The sequence below is a fragment of the Fusarium venenatum genome (genome assembly GCF_020744135.1).
Source record: "Fusarium venenatum strain MPI-CAGE-CH-0201 chromosome Unknown EDB82scaffold_4, whole genome shotgun sequence".
In the NCBI taxonomy this organism is placed as follows: Eukaryota; Fungi; Ascomycota; class Sordariomycetes; order Hypocreales; family Nectriaceae; genus Fusarium; species Fusarium venenatum.
In genome coordinates, this window is record NW_027072132.1 from 1,909,763 (window position 1) to 1,929,660 (window position 19,898).

At 48.7% G+C, this 19,898-nt stretch overlaps 4 protein-coding genes across 4 annotated transcripts; all 4 read right to left on the reverse strand.

The window, feature by feature from the left end:
* Window positions 1-109: 109 nt before the first annotated feature.
* Window positions 110-2,153, reverse strand: EDB82DRAFT_512684 (TLC domain-containing protein). The gene is made up of 2 exons (XM_025737471.2): window positions 1,619-2,153; window positions 110-1,535 (listed from the first exon to the last, which is right to left on the reverse strand). The coding sequence occupies exons 1-2, from the start codon at window positions 1,838-1,840 to the stop codon at window positions 390-392; spliced, it is 1,368 nt and encodes a 455-aa protein (XP_025592329.1). The 5' UTR covers window positions 1,841-2,153; the 3' UTR covers window positions 110-389.
* Window positions 2,154-2,895: 742 nt separating this feature from the next.
* Window positions 2,896-6,033, reverse strand: EDB82DRAFT_299387 (PalH/RIM21-domain-containing protein). The gene has a single exon (XM_025737472.2). The coding sequence runs from the start codon at window positions 5,605-5,607 to the stop codon at window positions 3,271-3,273; it is 2,337 nt and encodes a 778-aa protein (XP_025592330.1). The 5' UTR covers window positions 5,608-6,033; the 3' UTR covers window positions 2,896-3,270.
* A 1,978-nt stretch (window positions 6,034-8,011) lies between these two features.
* EDB82DRAFT_512687 (YjeF N-terminal domain-containing protein) lies at window positions 8,012-10,698 on the reverse strand. Its single transcript, XM_025737473.2, has one exon. It carries the CDS (start codon window positions 10,572-10,574, stop codon window positions 8,322-8,324), a length of 2,253 nt encoding a protein of 750 aa, XP_025592331.1. The 5' UTR covers window positions 10,575-10,698; the 3' UTR covers window positions 8,012-8,321.
* A 4,159-nt stretch (window positions 10,699-14,857) lies between these two features.
* On the reverse strand, window positions 14,858-16,738 carry EDB82DRAFT_529172 (uncharacterized protein; the record flags this gene model as incomplete). Its single annotated transcript, XM_025737476.1, has 1 exon — window positions 14,858-16,738. One exon carries the CDS (start codon window positions 16,736-16,738, stop codon window positions 14,858-14,860), a length of 1,881 nt encoding a protein of 626 aa, XP_025592333.1.
* Window positions 16,739-19,898: the final 3,160 nt, after the last annotated feature.

The following is a 19,898-nucleotide window of genomic DNA, read 5'->3' on the forward strand; positions in this document are numbered from 1 at the left end:
CAAGGCGAGTCAACGCATCTATGCCGTCCGACTCGACAACCTACTGCAACAGAACAATTGATTAGTCCGGATAACACGGATTCTCTCGGGACGCCGGCATGTTCGATACAAAAGCGACTGTGAGACAACCACTCCCATTTGAACTCCGTTACCATTCGATCAAGTCGTCCCCTTCCACACTCTCAAAAGGGAGAGGTGCAAGCAACTATACGCCTCCGTTTTCGTGAGCCCCTTTCGCTGCAGTCATAAATATTATGCTGATCCATTAATTCGTCTCAACCTCATTTTTGATTTCCGATCCCTTTTCCGACAATAAAAAATGCTGAGTTTCTCTCTTCCAGCTTTCTATCTCCAGCAGTCGCCGATGCCGTTTTGAGATGCAAAGTCGTTTAGTTCTTCATGTCTGTCGAGGCCTTGCCGTTGATGTGACCATTAACATCACCATTTGTGCCGCCGTTGGCCTTGGAAGGGCTGGCGACCTCGTCTTCCTCAATCTCGCCGTCATCCTCATCCTCGGATCGGTCGTCTTGAAGATCGTTCTGGCTGACAAATCGCCAGGCAATTCGGGCGATACAGAAGAGCCAGAAGAGGTTCAGAGCCTGGAGAGAGCACAGAAGAGAGGCGGTAATGACCTGGGCGATACGGCACTTGTACTGCTGGGTTTCCCAGTTCAGCTCAAAAGGTCCGACAGTCTCAAATTCAGTGAAGAGGGACCAGATAATCTTGAGGTTGAGGTAGTGGCGCAGGTAGATCCAGGCCATCATGAAAACTCCAAAGTAAGGGCCTACGAGGGGAGAGTCGATATAGTTGAGTGTCTTGGATGTGGCCAAGAAGAAGTCACTGATATCATGGGTGGTGTAGACGGCCAGACCGATATAAGTGAAGTGGAAGCGATAGCTAAGGGCAATGAGTCCAAGAGTAACGATGTGATGACCAACGAGTTCCTTGAAGTCCTTGCGAGGCTTCTCCATTCCCAGAAGAAGAACAATGGCTTGCTGGGACCAGTAGGCGGCCTGGAAAAGGTAGTAGAACTTAACAGGTGCCAGGTTAGTCAGGTGAGGAAAGCTCTCGTACATGCCGTAGGTGTTGAAGTACCACACGGGAGTGTGGCTCATAACCCAGAGACCAACGGGTCCAAGGACGCCGAAGTAAATAGCAGTGTAGACCTGTTCCATGAAACGAGCCTTCTTGCCACGAGTGAGACCATAGTAACGGGCCAAAGGCGAAAGGAGCTCCTGCATGATGAACTCGCGAGTGAAAGACAGGACGACTGTATAAAAACTGACAAAGGCGAGATCCCAGCGACCCTTTCCGTACTGAGTTGGCGCATTCAAGTCATCTTGTGGCAGCTTGTAGGACAGGAAGATAAAGTGGTGAATTGGGTTGGATTCGGTAGGGTTAACGGCATATCCGACGAGGAAAATGGCGAGGAGGATGGCAGGTAGGGCCCAAGTATGCTTGATCATGGTTTGTTTGGCCCGGGCGATCAGGCCGCGAGCACGGCGTCTTTTCGAAAGGCGCTTTCGACCATCTGACTGTATCAGACATGTGTTAGCTAAAAAAAAAATAATAATAAAAAATATAAAGCGAGTGGACATTGGACAGGGCAGAGACATACAGCAGCATCGAGACTGGCACGACTGGAAGCGAATGCCGGAGCACCTGTGTCGCCTCGGATCTCGCCGCCCAAAGCGCTGCTCTTACGTCGCTTTCGGGCGTTGTTGATAGCGTCCTGGGTGGCCGTGGTGTTGCTGACCGACGCGGACGAAGTTGCTTGATGACGCTGATGCAGCTGATCGTTTGCTGTGTTCAACAGCGGGAATGGTTCTGAGCCCGACATTCTCGTCTATCGCGCGGTACGTTTCGAGGCGTAGAGGTCACAAATGTGTCTTGCTTTGTGGTGGTAGATGTTTGCACTCCTATTTTCGGAATGAGTAGCGCAAAGGAGGAAGGATAGCTTCAGTCGCAGGGTGAATCAATATATAAAGAAAAGGAACGTGACTTTTGCGTGACTCGTGTCTCTCTTCTCCCCTGTCTTGCTTTGGTAATGAAGAAGGAGAGGCAGCCAGTTGGCTAGAAAAAAGAAGAAATGGAGAGTCAAGTTGCGGATTGTGCGGGATCGTCGCCTGGTAGACAAGTTGTATTAGAGGGACATGTTAGTGGAGGGGAGATTTTTAGGTGGGTAAGCTGAGGCGGGAAAGGATTTGATGATTGGCTTGGCTGGGTTGCATCCATGGTGCCTTCCTTCCATCTGGGTTCCATTGCCATGATGGCTTGAGCACTGTGAGTCGGTCAAAGAAACTGTTTCTATACAGAAATCATCAAGATCAATAGTACTCTATATATATGAATTCTTCGTATAAAAGTTTAAGCTTGTCCTTTTAGACTTTACAGTTTCTGTTTCTCCAAACGTCTTCCAAATCATCGTGTCAATGCTTCTACAGACCCTCTAGAAAACAAGGGGATCTCCACAATGTGGAACACCAAAGGCGTCCGCGGGCTCCAAGATTAAGATTATCCAAGGGTTTTTAGGCCTGTCAACTTTGACTTCAGGGGTATTTGTCTACATTTCAATATTCATCTCCAAGGAGCTGCTGGGTTGAAAGGTCATTTGTAAGAACAAACTTGGCTATCTTCTTCTTTATACTAACATAATCCATGACATTATCCTTGCTAATTCATGCGCGCCTTTGACTTTCATCATCCGAACGTACCGAGAACTATTGTTTTTCGCTCTGGCACATGTTCACTATCATGGCACCTGACATGCGCCAATACGTCATGCCGAAATCTACTTTCGACCGCCGTCAATAATGTAACCCTTGTGTAGTCCTTATTGTATGCATTGCCAGTTCTCATTTCGGAAAAAAATCTACTATATAAGTCACGTTGTACTGAAACAATTACGATCTGTCTTGTTTCGGTGCTGTTGTTTCTAATTGCCATATCATATCATTGAATCCTATATAAGTCGTTGCCAAGTAATTCTGAGTACAAGAGCTTATCCACTCATCCAGTTCAATCCATATAACGCCATAATTCTTGCTTGACGCCTAAGCCCATGCAATATACACAAGGCTCTTAATATGGCCGTCATATTTGTAATTCCCTCCCGTATAGTTATATATATATATACATGTGAGGAATGATGCATTCATCCCAGGGGTATCATTCATACAAACCATCCCAATGCCCATTTTAACACCAGTTTCTTTTAAATCAACAGAAAGCAACGCCTTGCTTGATGCACAGTTATCAGCACACAAAAGTTCAGGCTGCTCGGCGAGGTCCCGGCGAATCTGAGTCTTGTCTCGGGTGATCCAATGAGGACCTATCCGACAACGAACCACCGTCAGAATCATCGTAGAAATCCCCTTCGTTGGTCGGTCTGGCACGGACGCCCCGCCATAGTGGTGGGTTGTTAGGCGGGATAGGCCCATCCCCTGGACTGCCCGATGATGTGCTTCGGCTCCTGTCCAAACGTGACACTTCCCCTGACACATCCCTCGACGCGCTGCTCTGACTGATTGTGCTATTGTTGTGGTTTCCAAAGGGGCGCCTACTTGGCGACTGCGGTGATTGCCGGTCTGTAGTGTTGAGCTCCTCCTCCTCCAAAACCTGTTGCAGCGCGGCTCCTCTTCGGGGAGGAGCCGGTATGACCGTTACGGGGAGGCTCTCAGTGTTGGGCGTTGTTCGCATGCGATCTCGTAGTTTCTCGGCTTGGTTTGCCGCGAAGTCCTCCAAGCGACCCTTGAGATCCCATCGGCCGGAACTGTTTGCCCGTCCTTCACGCGCAACCGCTACATTGCCGTCAGAGCGTTGAGCCACATCCGTTGATGTATCCTCGGTTGGACGATTAAATGTCGAGTTGGCAAAAGTAAGATTTCGCCAGCCACCTCGACCTGGTGAATTTGGTGAGTTTGCTTCTAAATCCACATGCTGTTGTGACGTGGGTGCCATAACAATGCTGTTTTGTAGAGAGGCTGGGGCCTGATTGGAAGAGCTGGACTCGTCGTTCAGTTGTTGGCTTGGAGGCGTGCTGCTTTGCTGACTCAGGTCAACGACACTCGGTTGTGGCAGAGGGTCGGGGGTTCGTGAAGTTGTCTCTGAGGGTGCCTGGTATCTGACAGCATAAACTGTACTCGCAGCACTGGCCGTATCTGCACGACTAATGGGCGTAGCAGCAGGCGCTGGTCGAGCCGGCCATATCGTAGGTCGCAAGCCCCTCGCTGTTCCTCTTTCTGAGGCTTGATCAAACGTTTCGACAAATGCCCCATTGTTCTGACCGCGATATCTGTTAGTAATAGAAGAGACGGTCGGCCAGCCGTTGGCAGAAGTCGCAGACATCTGCGGTCGATCTCCATCGCTACCACCACCTGAACTGCCGCCTTTTTTGCTTTTACGATTGCGAAGCCACGGGAATTCAGATGCGTTGATCTCGAGAGTATCGTCTCCGTCGAAGACCTCTCGGCCGAGAATACCGTCCTTCTTCTCCTCACGTTCCAAGGCTTCAATCCTTTCCACCCATTCCCATACGACAACACTGGCAGCTGCAGCGCCGACCCATCGTACGTAGTCTCCCCATCCAGTGAAATCAGGCTGAGAGATATCGAGAATGAAGAAGACAACGGGGATAAGAATCGAAATAAGAGAAATGAAGGCGACGAAGCTAATGTTCTTCATGAAAGGGTGATAGAACGAGTAGCGCTTCTTCATGAGCGCAAAGTAGACAACCCATGCAGCGTACAACAAACCGAGAGAAAGTTGGAAGAGATAACTAAGAGCAGGGACGGGGTGGACAAAGTTCTTGGGTCGCGCGGTTGTGTTGATACCGTTGTCTGAGTATTTGAAGCTGGTAACAGCGCTAAAGACAACGTCAAGAGTGATGAGTGCGAACGCAACCCATTTGATAATGATCTTTTCTCGGTGTCGGGGGAATAGTCGGATAAGAGTCTGAGCTTGGGCCAGCCATAAAAACGTATCGGAGACGAGCCGGATGGCCTTGAGTTCCACGCTGTTCATCACTTCGTCCTGTAGCTGATCTGCATTCTGGATCCCCAACGTGTACTGGCTTTTGGCTACTCTAAATGTGTCGGCCGACGCGATAGTTAGTGAGATGGCGACGGTTAGAGCGGCGACTTTCTGTAGCCATGGCCGACCACCGATGGTGACGCTGTTGTTGGAGCTGTGAGTGAAAGCGGATTTTCGGCCCAGGTAAACAATTCCTCCGTCGAGAAAAGATCTGGGAGTAACAAAGAGCATGATGACGAGCATGTACGCAGTAACGGTAGTCGCGGCGAGGGCGTAACAGATCGGAAAGGTAGAGGCGTAAAAGGGATCGCGGAAGTCTGAGAATTTCACGCTGCTGTCTGATGCGTCATGTTGAGTGAGACTACTCTCATCGCCTGAAGCAGCATATGTTACATGGATTTCTCGAGGGAAAATATCGTGAGTCGGGCATGGTATTTGATATATCGCGGGTTCGGTCAATATCGAAGGGACGCCATCGAGTCCCAATGTCATAACTCCGCTGTCGGGTAGAAGCGTTGTCGTGCAAAGGGGAGGAGGCGCCGTTATGGTCGCGCTGATCAAGCCGGCGGCGGTCATGATTGCGGCTGGCCTGTTGTTCAGCTAGGTAATGTAATTGAACGGCCAGCCGCGAGTTGAGTTGACGGGTTTCGCGAGTTGGGATCGGGATCAAGTTCGAGGTCGCTCAAATGGTCGCCATGGGAGGCACTTTTCGGGAAGTAAGCGACACGGTAATATCGACCGAGAAATCCTTCGTAGTCGACTCGGAATTGAATGCGGCTGAATATGACAATTATCGTCGGTCGTCGATTAGGAAAACGAGTGTGTTCAGGCGCGGTTCGGAGGTGATCGTGGGGGAACTGGAACGGGAGGATTCTAACGCGGACTGGACTGAACTGGTTTGATCTAGTTTCCAATCTAATAAAAGATACTTGTGCAGTATCCGTACAGTATAGACAGTACAGTACAGTATAAAGTAGGGGGTACGTGACTGCTTATGGCGGGCCCTTGCCTATTAACGGAAGGGGGCGGAGTCAAGTCGAGTCGGGGTTTGTTTCTCTTGGGGGATAGAAGAGGAATTGATTGAAAGAGAGATAGGCTGTGTGTGGTATGGGATGAGATGAAGCGAGATATAATAGTAGAGTGATTAATTGTGCTATGAATAAACAAAGGCAGATCGATCTAGATTCTAGACTCAGTAGTGACGATGATAGTCAATAAAGTCTTGGCCTCGTCGTCAACTGTCGATTTCCGCGTGAGGCATGCAGTAGGAGCTTTCTTGGAGATCGGGCAATATGTAGTGGCGATCTGGAAGAGTCGAAGAAGTCTTTTAGATGCCAATGCACACTAAGCTTTAAGCTCTCTTGTTGCAGGTCAAGGAGGAGGAAGAGCGACAATGAAAAAGGAAAGAGAAAATCAAGGCTGATTCCGATGCTTGGGCCATGGACAGAGAAGAAATTTGGTAGGAGAATTAAGCTCTTGGTCCGTTCGTTCTTGTTCGCGTGGGTAGAGAGATTACAGTTGATTTACTGTGGAACAACCACGCAGAGAGACGGAGCAAAATTCTGGGGTTCTCCTTGTTATGGATGACTGGGTAAGGAATCTCCCTCTCTTTGAGTGCTGCGACGCACTGTATGATCACGGTATTTTGCAGTGTCAGATGTTTGAGCGGTATCTATCACTCCATAGCAGATCACAGTATGCGTATTATCAACATAAAACTAAGAAACAACAAGTAACTCTTTGCACATTGCGCGGGCTGTTGTTGACGATTCAGTTGTGCAATTAACAATCTGCGAAACCGTTCTCGGGTCATCGGTTTTGGCTGCGCGCCCAGAACCAAAGGTGTACCTACCACGATGCACCTGGAGCTTGTAAAGTTTTGGACGGTTCAACGGCAATACCGAACTCGTGGACTGTAGGTAGGTACTTACTGAACACAGTGGCAGTCCAGCCCGACAGGGTTGACAAGCGACAGGGCTGGAATGGGAATTGAACCTAAAGAGAGACCCCTCTCCAACCCCCAAAAAAAATCATCGAGGCCCTGATGAGCGCTCAATTTATCCTCTTTCGTCTGAATAGCCCCAATTTCTCAAACGATAACGATGATCACTAACATTTTCACCCCGCTTCTTGTCAGACAGAAATCAGGGTATTATTGATGATAGCCACGGTTACAAATGAAAGATACAAGTAAACACCACATCTTGGTCAAGATATATACTATACACGTACATAAAAACGTTGTTCCAATTTCCTAGGCCCATGCCCCGAGCATCTTCCATCCAAGAGATCGGATATTACTGTTTTTAGTATCTAGGTATTCAGGACAAGAGAGACCACCAAAACATCCTGGATAGCTCCACATTCGACAGCCTCAGCCGCAAACCAAAAGACACACTGTGCAATCCTGGGGTTGGCATCCATCCATAAAACACATCTTGCAGCCTTTCCACAAAATTAACCTACTAGCAGTCCATACAACAAGAAGTCCATACAGTTGCGAACATTACCGATCGGTTGACAAAGCCTTGTGGATAGATCTGACCCTTCAACTTGACCTTAATATCCAACTCTACACTGACAACAAAACTGCTCGGGGTGGAAAGGATAGGCGAACAGTCTTCTATGACGACCAAGTAATTAGCGGATGATAGAATGACTATAAATTATGGACTCTCAAGAAACAACTCTTGATGCATCTATAACAATCCATCGAGATACCACAAAAGTAAAATCGTACGTTACTCGCAGAATGAGCCATATGCGGAACTCCTAATTAAATCCAAGTCCCATTAAACCTGCTTGTCAGACATCGTAGCCATTTTCTCACGTCATATAACAGCTGGCACAAATCGAATCAAGCTTTATAAAGTGCCAAGCCTGCACATGCACACGAAAATCACAAACGGCTTGGCAAAGCTTAACGTTTCCCGGGACCTGGCCTCTGCACAAACTTCTCCAGACTTGGCGAACTTAGCTCTTTTTTGTTTTTGTTTTTGTTTATATAATCTTTGATTAACTTATATCTCTTGTATATAATCTATCATCAGCCAATAATCTATTCTTTCGAAAAATAAATAAAATCGAAATACACATTTCGACCAAACTCCTGGGTATTCAGTGTCGAGTGACCTCAATGCAACTATAATATATGCACCCTTCCTTTCGCGCCAGAATAACTAGTCCCACCCAACGCCTTTTATTTTCGAGAAAACCATCAGACCATTTTCCCTCACCATGTGATAAATCAATCCCCCAGCTTTTTGTTTCCGCTGCTTTTGCGCCTAGTGCTACTCTTCGTCGTCGGTTTCATCATGCTGGCCATCTGAATACTTCATCTCGAGTACCCACTTCTCATCAAAGTCAATGCCTCGTCGAATCTTGGTTCCAGCTTTCCTCCACACAGCACTACCTAGGCCGATATCCGCAATGAAGAGACGCCAATCGTCGTCGTGCGCAGTGTTGTTCATGTTTTGAGGGTCGTCCTCATCTGGAGGCGTCACAGCCTCGAGCAGACCCCGCTTGGGAGCTCCCATGGCAACAACATATCGTGGCTTGACAAACAGTTGGCTGCCATCAATCACTGCTACTTTTCCAGAAGTAGGGTCGATGCCCGTCGGGACATCGACTGAAAGTACGAAGGCTTCGTTGCGGTTCGCCCATTCCATCAACTCGTATACAGCAGCCTGGTCACCAGTCCGCAGTTCCTCAAATGAAATGGTCAAGCCCAGAAGAGCATCAACAATAAGGCCCACTGATACGGGCGATCCTGATGATGACGCCTTACGTAGGTGCTCGAAAAGATCGACTTTGCTGAGAATCTTGCCGCCAAAAGCTCGATATAGTTGAATCTGTTGTCGTAGGTCCTCGAGCAGGTCCTTTTCTCGTTCAATACCCACCAGACACACAAGCATGTTGACATTCTTGTTTCGGAGATGACGCGCGGCAGCAATTGCTCGCATGCCTGATTTGTTGTTCCCTGCTAGGATCACCACTACTGGGCTGCTTAATGTAGCGCTGGAGGACGGATTAGCACCAGCAAGTCCGAACCGCACCTTGATAGCAGGATCTGTCAAGGCCCTAAATGTCACCTCGGCGATGCCTCGTCCTCCATTCTCAGCCATTAGCTGCTCTGTCAGTCCAACCTCATTTGCAGCAATGTTTTCGAGGTTTAGCATCTGCAAGGCAGAAACGGTTTCAAGACGCTTATGCGAAGGGACCAGGTATAGGCCGGGCGGGTGACCTTGCTGCCTGCTGTTAGTACTGCGGGACTCTGGTCGAGAAATAGACAAGCGAGACAAATGGCTTGCACGTACGCCAGAGTTGACGCGGGTCAACGGAAGACCGCCAGATGTCGCAACAGCGCTTGCTTTGCGTGATTGTGATCTCCGTGAAGGGCCCGATTTGCTGTCAGCTCTCCGATTACTTTGGCTGCTTCGGACGTCCCTTCCCGAGAGCCTCTCTGCCCCATTCAGCCCATCATCTGCCTCACTATTCCACGAATAGGCGTCCTTCTTAGTGGTCGGGGGCAGATCCAGCACATTTTCTGTGTAATGCAAATTCTTGCCGCCAGCCGTACCAGGCTTTGGCTTGCGGTTGTGAGCTACTAAGCGGCTCGCGTCATCGACCTGATCCTCCCTTCTCATTTGGTCAAAAATGGTGGCTTTGTCGAATTTCGCCAGATTGTTTTCAAAGTCGAAATCACCCATCTCCTCTGTGACATCCTCAGATGCCCAACCATTTTCGAGTGTACCCTTACGCCCCTTGGCACTCTTTTTCAAGAATTGAAATGGCTGAAAGGAAGATGTGCTCTGTAAGATGGGTGTCTGCCTCCACCCCTTGCCTCGCCCGCTAGCAGGCGAGCCTTCCGCAGCCAGACCGTCTTCTTCCACACGCTGACTCTTCCCTTGTTTAGTCTGGCGTGAGCGACGATTGGTATTCTTTTTCTTAGCGGATCGGGTTGCATGGCCCTCAGGTAGGTCACCATTGCCAGTTTCCACCAATGTTTCACCAATAGACAAATTCTTAATAGAGCCTGACAAATCGTGGTCGGGAGTAGGTCGCCCAGGTGTAGAAGCTGCAGCATTCACGGGAATGCCCGGCAATTCTGTTCTTTCGCTCTCCTGTGCCAGAGCCCTTGTATCGGATCCCAAAGTCGTCGCTGGCGCTGGCGGTCGTCCCAAGCTGAGAATGGCCGGGTCTACAAAGGCAGGCTGCGCAGGCGGTTGTGTCAAAGTAGGTGCAGTGACGATAGGTTCGACAGGGGCGGGCGAATACGCTGCTGGTGCTTTGTTCTTGATCTCGGATAGATCAGCAATATTAGATGCGGGGATTTGTATAGTTGGGAACCATTGCTTGGTGTTTGCCAGGAATACTGCAACTCGGAATATTAGTGGTGTTCCTCTGCGGCGTAGTTTCGACGTACCGTTAGTCAAGGTCAAACCACTGCCTGCCTGCACGTCCACGACTGTTCCTGTGAACACGTTCCCCGGAGGATCTCTCATAACCACTCGCATATGCAGGCCTATAAATTGATTTGCCATGTTGAGGGCTTGTCCGTAGAATTTGAATGGCCGTTCGAAAGTTTTAATCGTCGGCGCGAAAGTTTGTATGGAGAAGATCGTCACTCCCTCAATATCATGAAAGTCTTGATTGGGATCGAAAAAAGGGCCTCAACTGCGCAGCGTCGCGTCTGCGGATGTGTATTGCTTCTAAAGCGGATATGAAATTATGTCTTGTGTGTCGCAGTCAAGATAAGGCGAACGGGTGGTTGAGGTATCGGCCTGACAACTGATGACGGATGGAGTTTCGAAGCGGCGGGATGGGGCAAAACGAGGGGAGGTCGACACTAAGGCTTCTTCACAACGGAGTCGTGCAATACTCTAACAATGCAGCCGTGAAGCTCAGACTCTGCAATGTCTGAGCCGTATGCGAGGGGAGGGTTGCGGCGAGGTTTTCGGTCTGATTTCGGGATTGCGATCTTGTGTGATGGGGTGTTTTGTCTTGGTGGGAGAACTTCCATCTGTACATGGGGCAAGGTTGAGAAGTTCGCGTGGGAACGAAGTTGCCAACTTTCTTATCGATAAGAATATGATGGTCTGTTCGCTCGGTCTGCGTCACTTTCTAACCACCCTTGAGCTAAAAGCGTAAAGTGCAATGGCTGAATTAGACATTTGAGGGCTAATGCTGGAGCTTGCAGACCGTGGTAGTAATTAAACACGAATGTATGGGAGAAACACTTGCCATAGTTCTGTCATGATATCCGAAAAGAGTTGTGCCCAAAGCTGTCGATAATAAGATAGCAAAGAAAAGACAATAGTTCGGCCAGTAAATTTTAGAATAAAGTAGTTGTTCATCATTTGGTATTGTCATAATTCGCAATGTCTAAATATAAATAGGGAACAACCCCATATCTACTGATTCTTGCCTGGTTCATCCCAACCAAGTCGACCCTCGTGCATTCCCGGCCTTTATCTCTATCATAAGCTGCGCCCCCTGTATCATACAGCTGTATACGTATGCAGTAAACAATCAACATGTGAAGAAAACTCAGTGATGAACAGTTCAGTTCCCATATGCAGCCATCGCCTCCTCTTCATCGTCTAGATCCACCACCTGTCGTGCTGGTTTCTTGGGCGCCGGGGCCTTGGAAGGTGCAGACCCAATGCGATTGGAAACAAAGTCGCTGATAGATTGGGCTTTCGGCTTTCCAAGCGCTTCCTCTGCACTGTAGAGTTTGTTATAGAAGTCTATGACCCGAGGATGAGCCATGACCTTGGACTTTTGGAAACCCAAAACCTGCAGACCATCCTGAGTAGTAGCTCGACTGAGAGCAACGTAGGCCTGGCCTTTCTCGAATACGCGTCCCAAATTGACCTTTACTCGCTCCAGGGTTTGACCTTGGGCTTTGTGAATGGAAAGTGCCCAAGCCAGGATCAGAGGGAGCTGGGTGCGTTTGGCTTGAACCTCGCCGTTAGGCAATTCGACTTTCCATTCTTCGGGTTGGCAGAGGATCACACGCGATGTGCCGTCTCCTGCCATGAACTGAACCACGGGGAATTTGAGACCGCCCGCACTTGGCTCTGATTCATGTTTGAACGACTTGAGTAACTTCTTTCGGGCTTTGGCTGTTGGGTCATTCTCGTCAAACTCATCATCGGGCGCGGACATGTCAAACGTCTTCTCATCCGAAAAGCCAATGACTTTACCCAGGGATCCGTTGACCAGTGATTCATCAAGGTTCTTGATCAACATAACTTGAGCGTTCACCTTTAGGTCAATAACCTTGGGCGCCATCATGTTTACCAGCAGTTTATCTCGAACTTCTTCTTTGCCAGTATCTTGAGCCTCATACCGCATGATTTTGCCAGGAAGCTCTCGTAGGCGTTTTTCATTTGAACCTTCAACCTCATTTCGGGTCGAGAACAACTCGGCCGTCCCCAGGCCGTCGTTGAATTGGAGTGGTCGTTCCAGGCTTTTGAAGGCCCGAACAGTGTCCTCAGTGATACGGCCGAGACGCATCTCATTGAGCATGTTGGCAAATACGGGATCTCTTTGACGAAACACCTGGGTAAGTCCAATAGTATGGTCTATCGAAGTGGTCCAAGTAGAGGCATCAAAAGCGAACTTGGTTTCCCTCTTGGCTCCATGGTCCGGTACGGGTGGAAGCTGGAAGAAGTCGCCAGTGATAATGAGCTGGATGCCGCCCCACGGCCTCCCGTTGTTGCGAATTGTTCTTCCAATTTGTGACAGCTTGTCAAACAGGTCGCCGTCAACCATAGAAATTTCATCAAGGACGAGGCATTTGGTTCTCAGCCAACGGTTTTTGGCCTTTGGATTTCGTCGAATCTTCTTGATCAACGTTGGAGCGTCCTCTTTGCCAAGGCCAATGCCCGAGAAGCTGTGCAGAGTGATGCCTCCGATATTACATGCGGCAAGTCCAGTGGAAGCTGTAACCGCAACACGTTCAGGATCTTTTGCATACTTCTTCTTCAACTCCTTGATGATGGCTCGCATCAAGACAGACTTGCCGGTTCCGGCTGCACCAGTAAAGAAAACACTCTGGTTCTTGTTTACAACCAGATCCAAGACATGTCTTTGCTCTTCACTCAGAGACACAGCAAAGTTACCTTTGGCGTGAGATGTAGTGACTTCTTGAATCTCGCCCATAGGCAAGTCCGTGTTGGCTGCGGGCTGCTCTTGTTGGCGCTGGTTTCTGAATTGCTTCTTCTGTTCCTTGACGGCGCTGGCAGTAGGATTCAGGAAATCTTTCCGCTTGTTGTTTGGTGTCTGAGTGACAGAAGCATGGTTGTCATCATCGTCATCAGGCTCCTCCTGTTTGAAGCTTTGAGGCAGTACACGCTTCTTGGCCTTCTTGTGTGCCGGGACATCAATGTCGTTTTGGTCGCCTGATGAATCACGTTTCATTGATATATTGGCCATTGTCGGAGCCGCGGATGTGTTTCGTGCAGGTGGCAGGAAGTGTGAAGGGGGTGACGAGGACCAAGGAATAGTCCTGTCCGTCTGCGTCGATGTCGGCGGTGGCATTCTCTCGTTGGGAATGCTTTTCGTGGGAGTGCTAACAGCTGGGGGAAGAGGTGGTAGGGCCGACGGAGCTTTGAAATCGAGATCCAAAAGGTCGTCGTCACTAAAATCACTTTCGTTAAAGAAGACTGCAACTTGTGCTTTGGATTGAGATTCGGGGCCGGTAAGGTCGACAACATCCGTTTGTTCACTGAATGAATTCGACCCTCCACAGAGTGTAGCCAGAGATCCCCTATCTAAGCCGGCTGGGGGTTTGTTGTTACTCGAGGCTTGGTTCATGTTGGATGATCGGTTCTCGAGGGGTTTGGAGAAGGGCGGCATCATCCTCGCCGACACAGCAGGGGCGTTTGGCTTCTTTAGTCGTTGTCTAATATCGGCATTGTGTGTTGGGCTACTGGAAGGAAGGAAAGGCCCGCCTTTCGCCTGGCTCTTTTGGGGGGGAGGAGCGTTGGCCTCGTACTTGCTGCTTGCCCGTTGCAACATTGTCTCGAAATTTGGTGGACAAATCGGACCGCCTGAATGCACCTGAACCCGCTGCTGCAACTGAAGTTTCAGTGGCAGCTGTTGTTGCAAAGCTCGTCGAAGAAGAATTGCCCGTGTCGGCGAGGAACGAATGGCGAGGCTGTTGATACCAGCCGTCATAAACTGCCGTTGTGTGGCGATGGGAAGGAATAGAAATTTAGACTCGATAGGTAAGGAAAGAGGATTTGAGAAATTAGAAAAAGGTATGGAAGTTGTGAACAAATTGACTCGAGGCTCAATTAGACGAAGACAAAACCATCAGTGACTACCCCACGACCCTGGCATGTTTAGAGGCAGGTACGGATAGGTACCCAGGTAGACTACTGGTTGAACGCGTCTAGGAGTGAGAACAAGTCAAGTACTACCACACATGAAGTTTCACTCAATAGTGCGCCCGCACTGACGCGCTCGAAGCGCGACCCTTCCCACTAACGACGACACTTGGTCACGTGTTTTTAATTACTTTTTGGACCGTCTACTATCTCTACCATGGGGCCCATATCAGTACAATTCAACCATTTGGACACAGCAATAAAGTCAATGTCGTTACATTCGTTGACAATTGTTTCTTTGATGAGTGCTATATTAAATTCATTCATTTAATATCCCGTAATGACCTTAGAACTGCACCGCCCTGAAAAGTGTAAAGAAATTCCAGCCTGTTCAAGAAAGGCGACGAAAAAAAACAATTCGAGCCAAAATGAAATAAAGTCCCTTACTCTCAATCGCATCATTCTTTGTATCCTCTCTTGGTTCAACATCATCCATGATACCGATATGAACGACGTGGTTCCCTTTGATGCATGTAGTCTCGAGCTTGCTGCTCAGTCCAACGAGAATCTGATCCCTCATACTCATCGCCGTCTTCTCTTCCATCATCCCGCCTCTCCCTAAAATCCTGTCGCCGCCAAGCATCTTCTTGGAGATGCTTGAAACGGTCATTGTCTCTTCGGATGTCATGTTCATGATGAGAGTCGTTCAATCTTGCATGCTCTGGTGGTCTCTCGCCAATGCTGTATCTGTTATTGGAAGTGTCACGTCGAGTTGCAAGACCAGGCACATGACGGACGCTGTGTCTTGGTACCTGGATGATACGTGGTGGCTTTGCTCTCCATGGCTCATCTGCCCGTGATCGGGAGTGGTGTTTTTCCCTTGGCGCGCGACTTTCTCCTCGGTAAAGGTAGTCTGGGGAATTGAATCTCACACGTTGTCGTTGTGTGGGTTTATCACGTTCATCATATTGACGGGAATCTTGGATGATCACATTTCTGTGATGGTCTGCATGTGTGCGTTTGGGACTTCGTCCTCGACCTCGCTGCCGCAAGCTGTGGTCTGAACTGATAGATGACGGTGTTGTGCCTTCACTCTCATCTTCCGACCAACCGTTGTCGGATGACGAGGAGCTCTGGTCTGAGACATGATAAATCTTGATGTTATCTCTGACATTTGGCTTCGACTCTACTATTGCTATCTTTGGTGCAGATGGCTGTCTGCCTGCATCGCTGACTCCTTTTAGTGCACCTGGGCCTGCTGGTGGCATTGCCGGCGGAGCTTTTGGTACTGATAGAGGTCTTGGAACCTGAGGTGGGCGAAGCGGGAGTTGAATCGGAGGCAGCTTCGGCGGTTGTCCAACAGAAACCTGCGCTGGTGCTGGTCCTGCGGGTTTCACAGTCTGAAGCATCACCACATTATGACTTGCTGACGCCATGCCACCCTGCTTTGGCATGTTCAAGGCATCTTGATAAGGTGGCTGGGCTTGAGGGACTTTAAGGGCTTGGGGCACAGTAGCCTGTTGAGTGATGATAGGTTTGGGCTGATGTTTTGGCCTTGAATCGGTCATTGGGGGGGCCAGTCCGTGGGCATTTGAAGGAACAGAACGAGGGAAAGTCGAGACGAGAGTAACAGGAGGCAAACCTTCCGCATTTTTCTGGGGAGCTTGCGAATACTGGGCTTGCTTCGGCTGTTTTGGGAGCATATTCGTACCATGAGGTCTGGAGCCATGTCGATCAGCAGCAGGCGTGCTCACGAAGTACGCAACGACTGCTACTCTCTCCAACTTGGGAATCTTGTTTCTCTTCGAATGGCTTCTATGCCTTCTGGAGCTCTGCTCACTTCTGTCATCTCCTCGTCGGCGATCATCTGCCGCCCGCCATTCAGATTCAAGCTGAGCCAGTTTATAGTAGAACCGAACATCATGGTCTTCTCTGGTCAGGTCAGCTTGAACCTTGTCGATTTGGCTCTGAATGGCTTCATTCTTTTCCTGCTTCTTTTTCGTAACGGAAATTGTGTTCTTCTGAAGCCAATCAATTCTATCTCGAATCATAGATTGAGACATGGGCTTTTCAGAGACGGTGGTCTTCTCCCAGGAGGAACCACTGGATGCCTTTTCAAGGCGGAGAGCCCTGTATCTTTGAGGAATTCTACTTTGGGAAATTTGAATATCTGGGGAGCCATGCAGGTCCGCGGGGGGGAGTGGGGGATGGTGATAGGGCTGTGTGTTGACAGGCATATATGCCGGGGGTCTTGCAGAGATGCCATTGCTCTGAGGCATAGAACGTCCAGACTGTGAGACTTGAAGCTGCTGATGCAGTTGTGGTGTGATATCACAAGGCATGGCCCTGGAGGGATGAAGACTGGCCATATTGTGATTGGCTTTGAGTTGGTGATTTGCAAATTCCAATGAGGGATTGAAATCACCGAGAAGGGGAAGATGGGGCTCTGATATATACGAACGGTAACGGAGAGCTTGTATGGGCACAACTCTAGGGCAGTCGAAGACTCCTATCTCTACCACTTGTGCTATAGAAAAGTGAGGCTGCCGAAATGCTAAAGGGTGCGTCCTAATAGAAAGAGGGAGGGTGAATGCAAGCTTGAAGGTAAAGAGGGGGCACAGCCGTACTGAGACAAGTGTGCCGAGCTTTTCTTTGAGCAAGCTTATTGCACTTGTTGATATGCGGACTTATGGAGTTGTCTTGGAGAGTTGAATGGTGGATGGTGTCTATGTCTGTCAATGAGACCAAGTGGGCGACTCGAGGTCTATTTGAACTCTAAGAGACATTGTACGGAAATACGTATCAGCTTGAGGACTCTGAAGTGACGCGGCAATGATCAATTCGCCTGATTACAAAATTCAGTCTTGTACAACGGAATAAAATATCAAGTATAGCCAGTCCAAGTCGCGAACCCTATCGTGGCCGCATCTTAACGGATTGAAGTGGTTCGCCTGCATACCTCCATTACGAACAGCCACTTACTGCAGTCCAGCTACATTCGAGATGGCATCATGGCTATGGTCAAGCTAGACCATAAAAACCAGCCGAGACAGTCTAGTGTGTTCGGTATATGATTGAGTTGCCTTTCTTTTCTTTGTTTAGATACTGTCCAACGTCAAACAACGCTTGGTTGATGCGGCCAGACTGCTGGCTTACATTGACATGTCGGCAAAATCCACGACTCAAATCAAGCCTTCTCGAACGAGAATCATTCCGTGCTGCCGCATCTTGTCTCGATATGGCCACCGAACGATGAGGCACGTTGCCGAGAGGCTGACTCAAGCCGATCTGTGACTCGGCACCGACAGCCTGTTCTGCCTGCGCGCGTCGAAAAATGCAAGCAAGGCGATCGCCGTTTCCAAGATGTGCTGATCTCCCGACACTCCTATGGTGCAACTCAAAGTCTACGAGGAGTGTTACTCCGCGTTCGGTGAGTGAGCTATTCGCGGCCAACGGACGATGATCCGGAGATCTTTACGTTGCGTAACAATTATCAAGGCGTGAGAGGACCCTGCATCGATTTCTTCGGGAGGATTGTTAAATCAGATAATTGCCTCAGATACACCAAAGCTCTGACTCGAGATATCCACGAACATGTTGGGCGTTAACGTTCGTTGATGGGATATGCCCGGGGCTGCGCTGTACTACTACTTTGTGAAAAGAACATAGCACAACATGCTGGCCACAATCTAGGAATGCAGCGTGGAATCAGTTTATGGCAGTGGTCTTACAAGTACAGTACCAGGGCGAAGGGCGGACAAAGGCTGACTGAAGGACAGGGTCAAGGTTGGACATATCGAGGAATCTTTGTGTCAAGAAGCTTGTAACTGAGAATAACCAGGAGCTTCTTGGTTGGTGCAGTAGATAGTTTATAGCTTTACGGGAAAGTCGGGTATGCAAGCAATTGTCGTAAGCTGGATGATGTGCATGTCTAGGAAAAGAAACAGTCCTAGCACATCAGTTGTAGAGTATGCATATCTCACCTCTACTCCAATTGGTACATATCCTGATATCAGGACTGATCCCGCATGAAATGCATTTTCAGTGAAGGAGTTCCTCACCACGTAATATCTAGTGACGATTGTAGGATCGTTCAATACAAAATGCACACGGTGGCAAGTTGCAGCGTCGCTCTACAGCCCTTCCTTGTTCGCTTGTGTTTTATGCACGATGATACTAGTGCCAACTGTTCTGTTGCCCAAACACGCCAAGGTACAATAGAAGATGCAAAGTGCAGACGATGTCGAGCATAGAAATATGCGATGCATATAGAATGTAGGTGGAGTGACCTGTGCTATACGTGGTTTTGCGGCGTAGGTTCATGCTGGTGGATGGCTTACAAGGCTTCTCATACGTCGAGACTAATACAATAAAACGAGGCGAAAGTGAAAAAAAGGTCAAGTGCCGTTGAGTTTCACTTTGTTTCATATAACTGGATGTTCGACTAGAAGCTCGAGTATGAATACCAGGTTCTTTTACAGCGCACAACAACACACTTTACTATACTCGTCTCTTCGGTCCAACATTTAACCACCTCGTGGCCGTGTGACCTGTCAAGCATCCTCGAGTATGAGCCCGATGGGCGGTACAGAATAACGATTGTGATCAGGCAACTAGCCGTTGTCAGAACTGAGGTTACACCATGAATATGTATGGGAGGGTAAATTCAAGGCAGCCTCAGTACACTGCACTTTGACACACCCTCGACTTGATCGAGTCTAACTATGATCGGGCGACCGAAACTTCTGCCTCGGGGTTGCCTTGTGAGGGGTTCCTTTTTTTCCGGGCGTTTTGCCCTCCTTTGCCTTTTTCTAATTTAACAGGGCGGCTGAGATACTTTCTGTAAGTCGATTGTAGATCTTTTTTCTTCTAATCTATATGCGCAATGTTTGTGGCAGTCCGGTTTGATATTCTAGTCTTAGACAAGCGAACTCAAGTCCATGCCTCTATCATTGCAACATGGTTTCCCATTCTATCAATTCAGACTTTCTGGCATCCTTGAATTTTAAGAATTCCTAGTTCTAGACTTCTAGGTACATGTTTACTAAATCCGACTGTGAACTGTATGGCACACCCTTCAGCCGTTTGCCTTGCTGTTGCCTTGTTGTTTTGAGGAGATCGTTCTGGTCGAGACCAAATGAGCCATCCATCTGAGTGCGTTGTCATGTTCTTCTTTCTCATCTCTCAAGTTTGTTGCGTTTTTGCTATGGTCCAGTCTTGCTCGTATTTCAATCTCGTCCGTCTAGTACGGCGTATAAGTCTGTTCACTATGTATTTGACCATTCCATGTCAAGCAGCTTGAATCGCCAACCAGCTTCCACGGCGCAATTTTCGGTTATAGTTAAATCATTCATCTTTAAAAACAAAATTAGGAATATTGTCCTCACCGATATTGGAATGATATTGAGACAGTTGGCAGCTCTCTTCAACTGCGCTGGCAGCTACCCTAGACACAAGCAAACTAAAGCGATATCAACTAGGTTTGATAAGAAGTATTCTTCTGCGTACGGAAGTCTTCAAACTACAGTA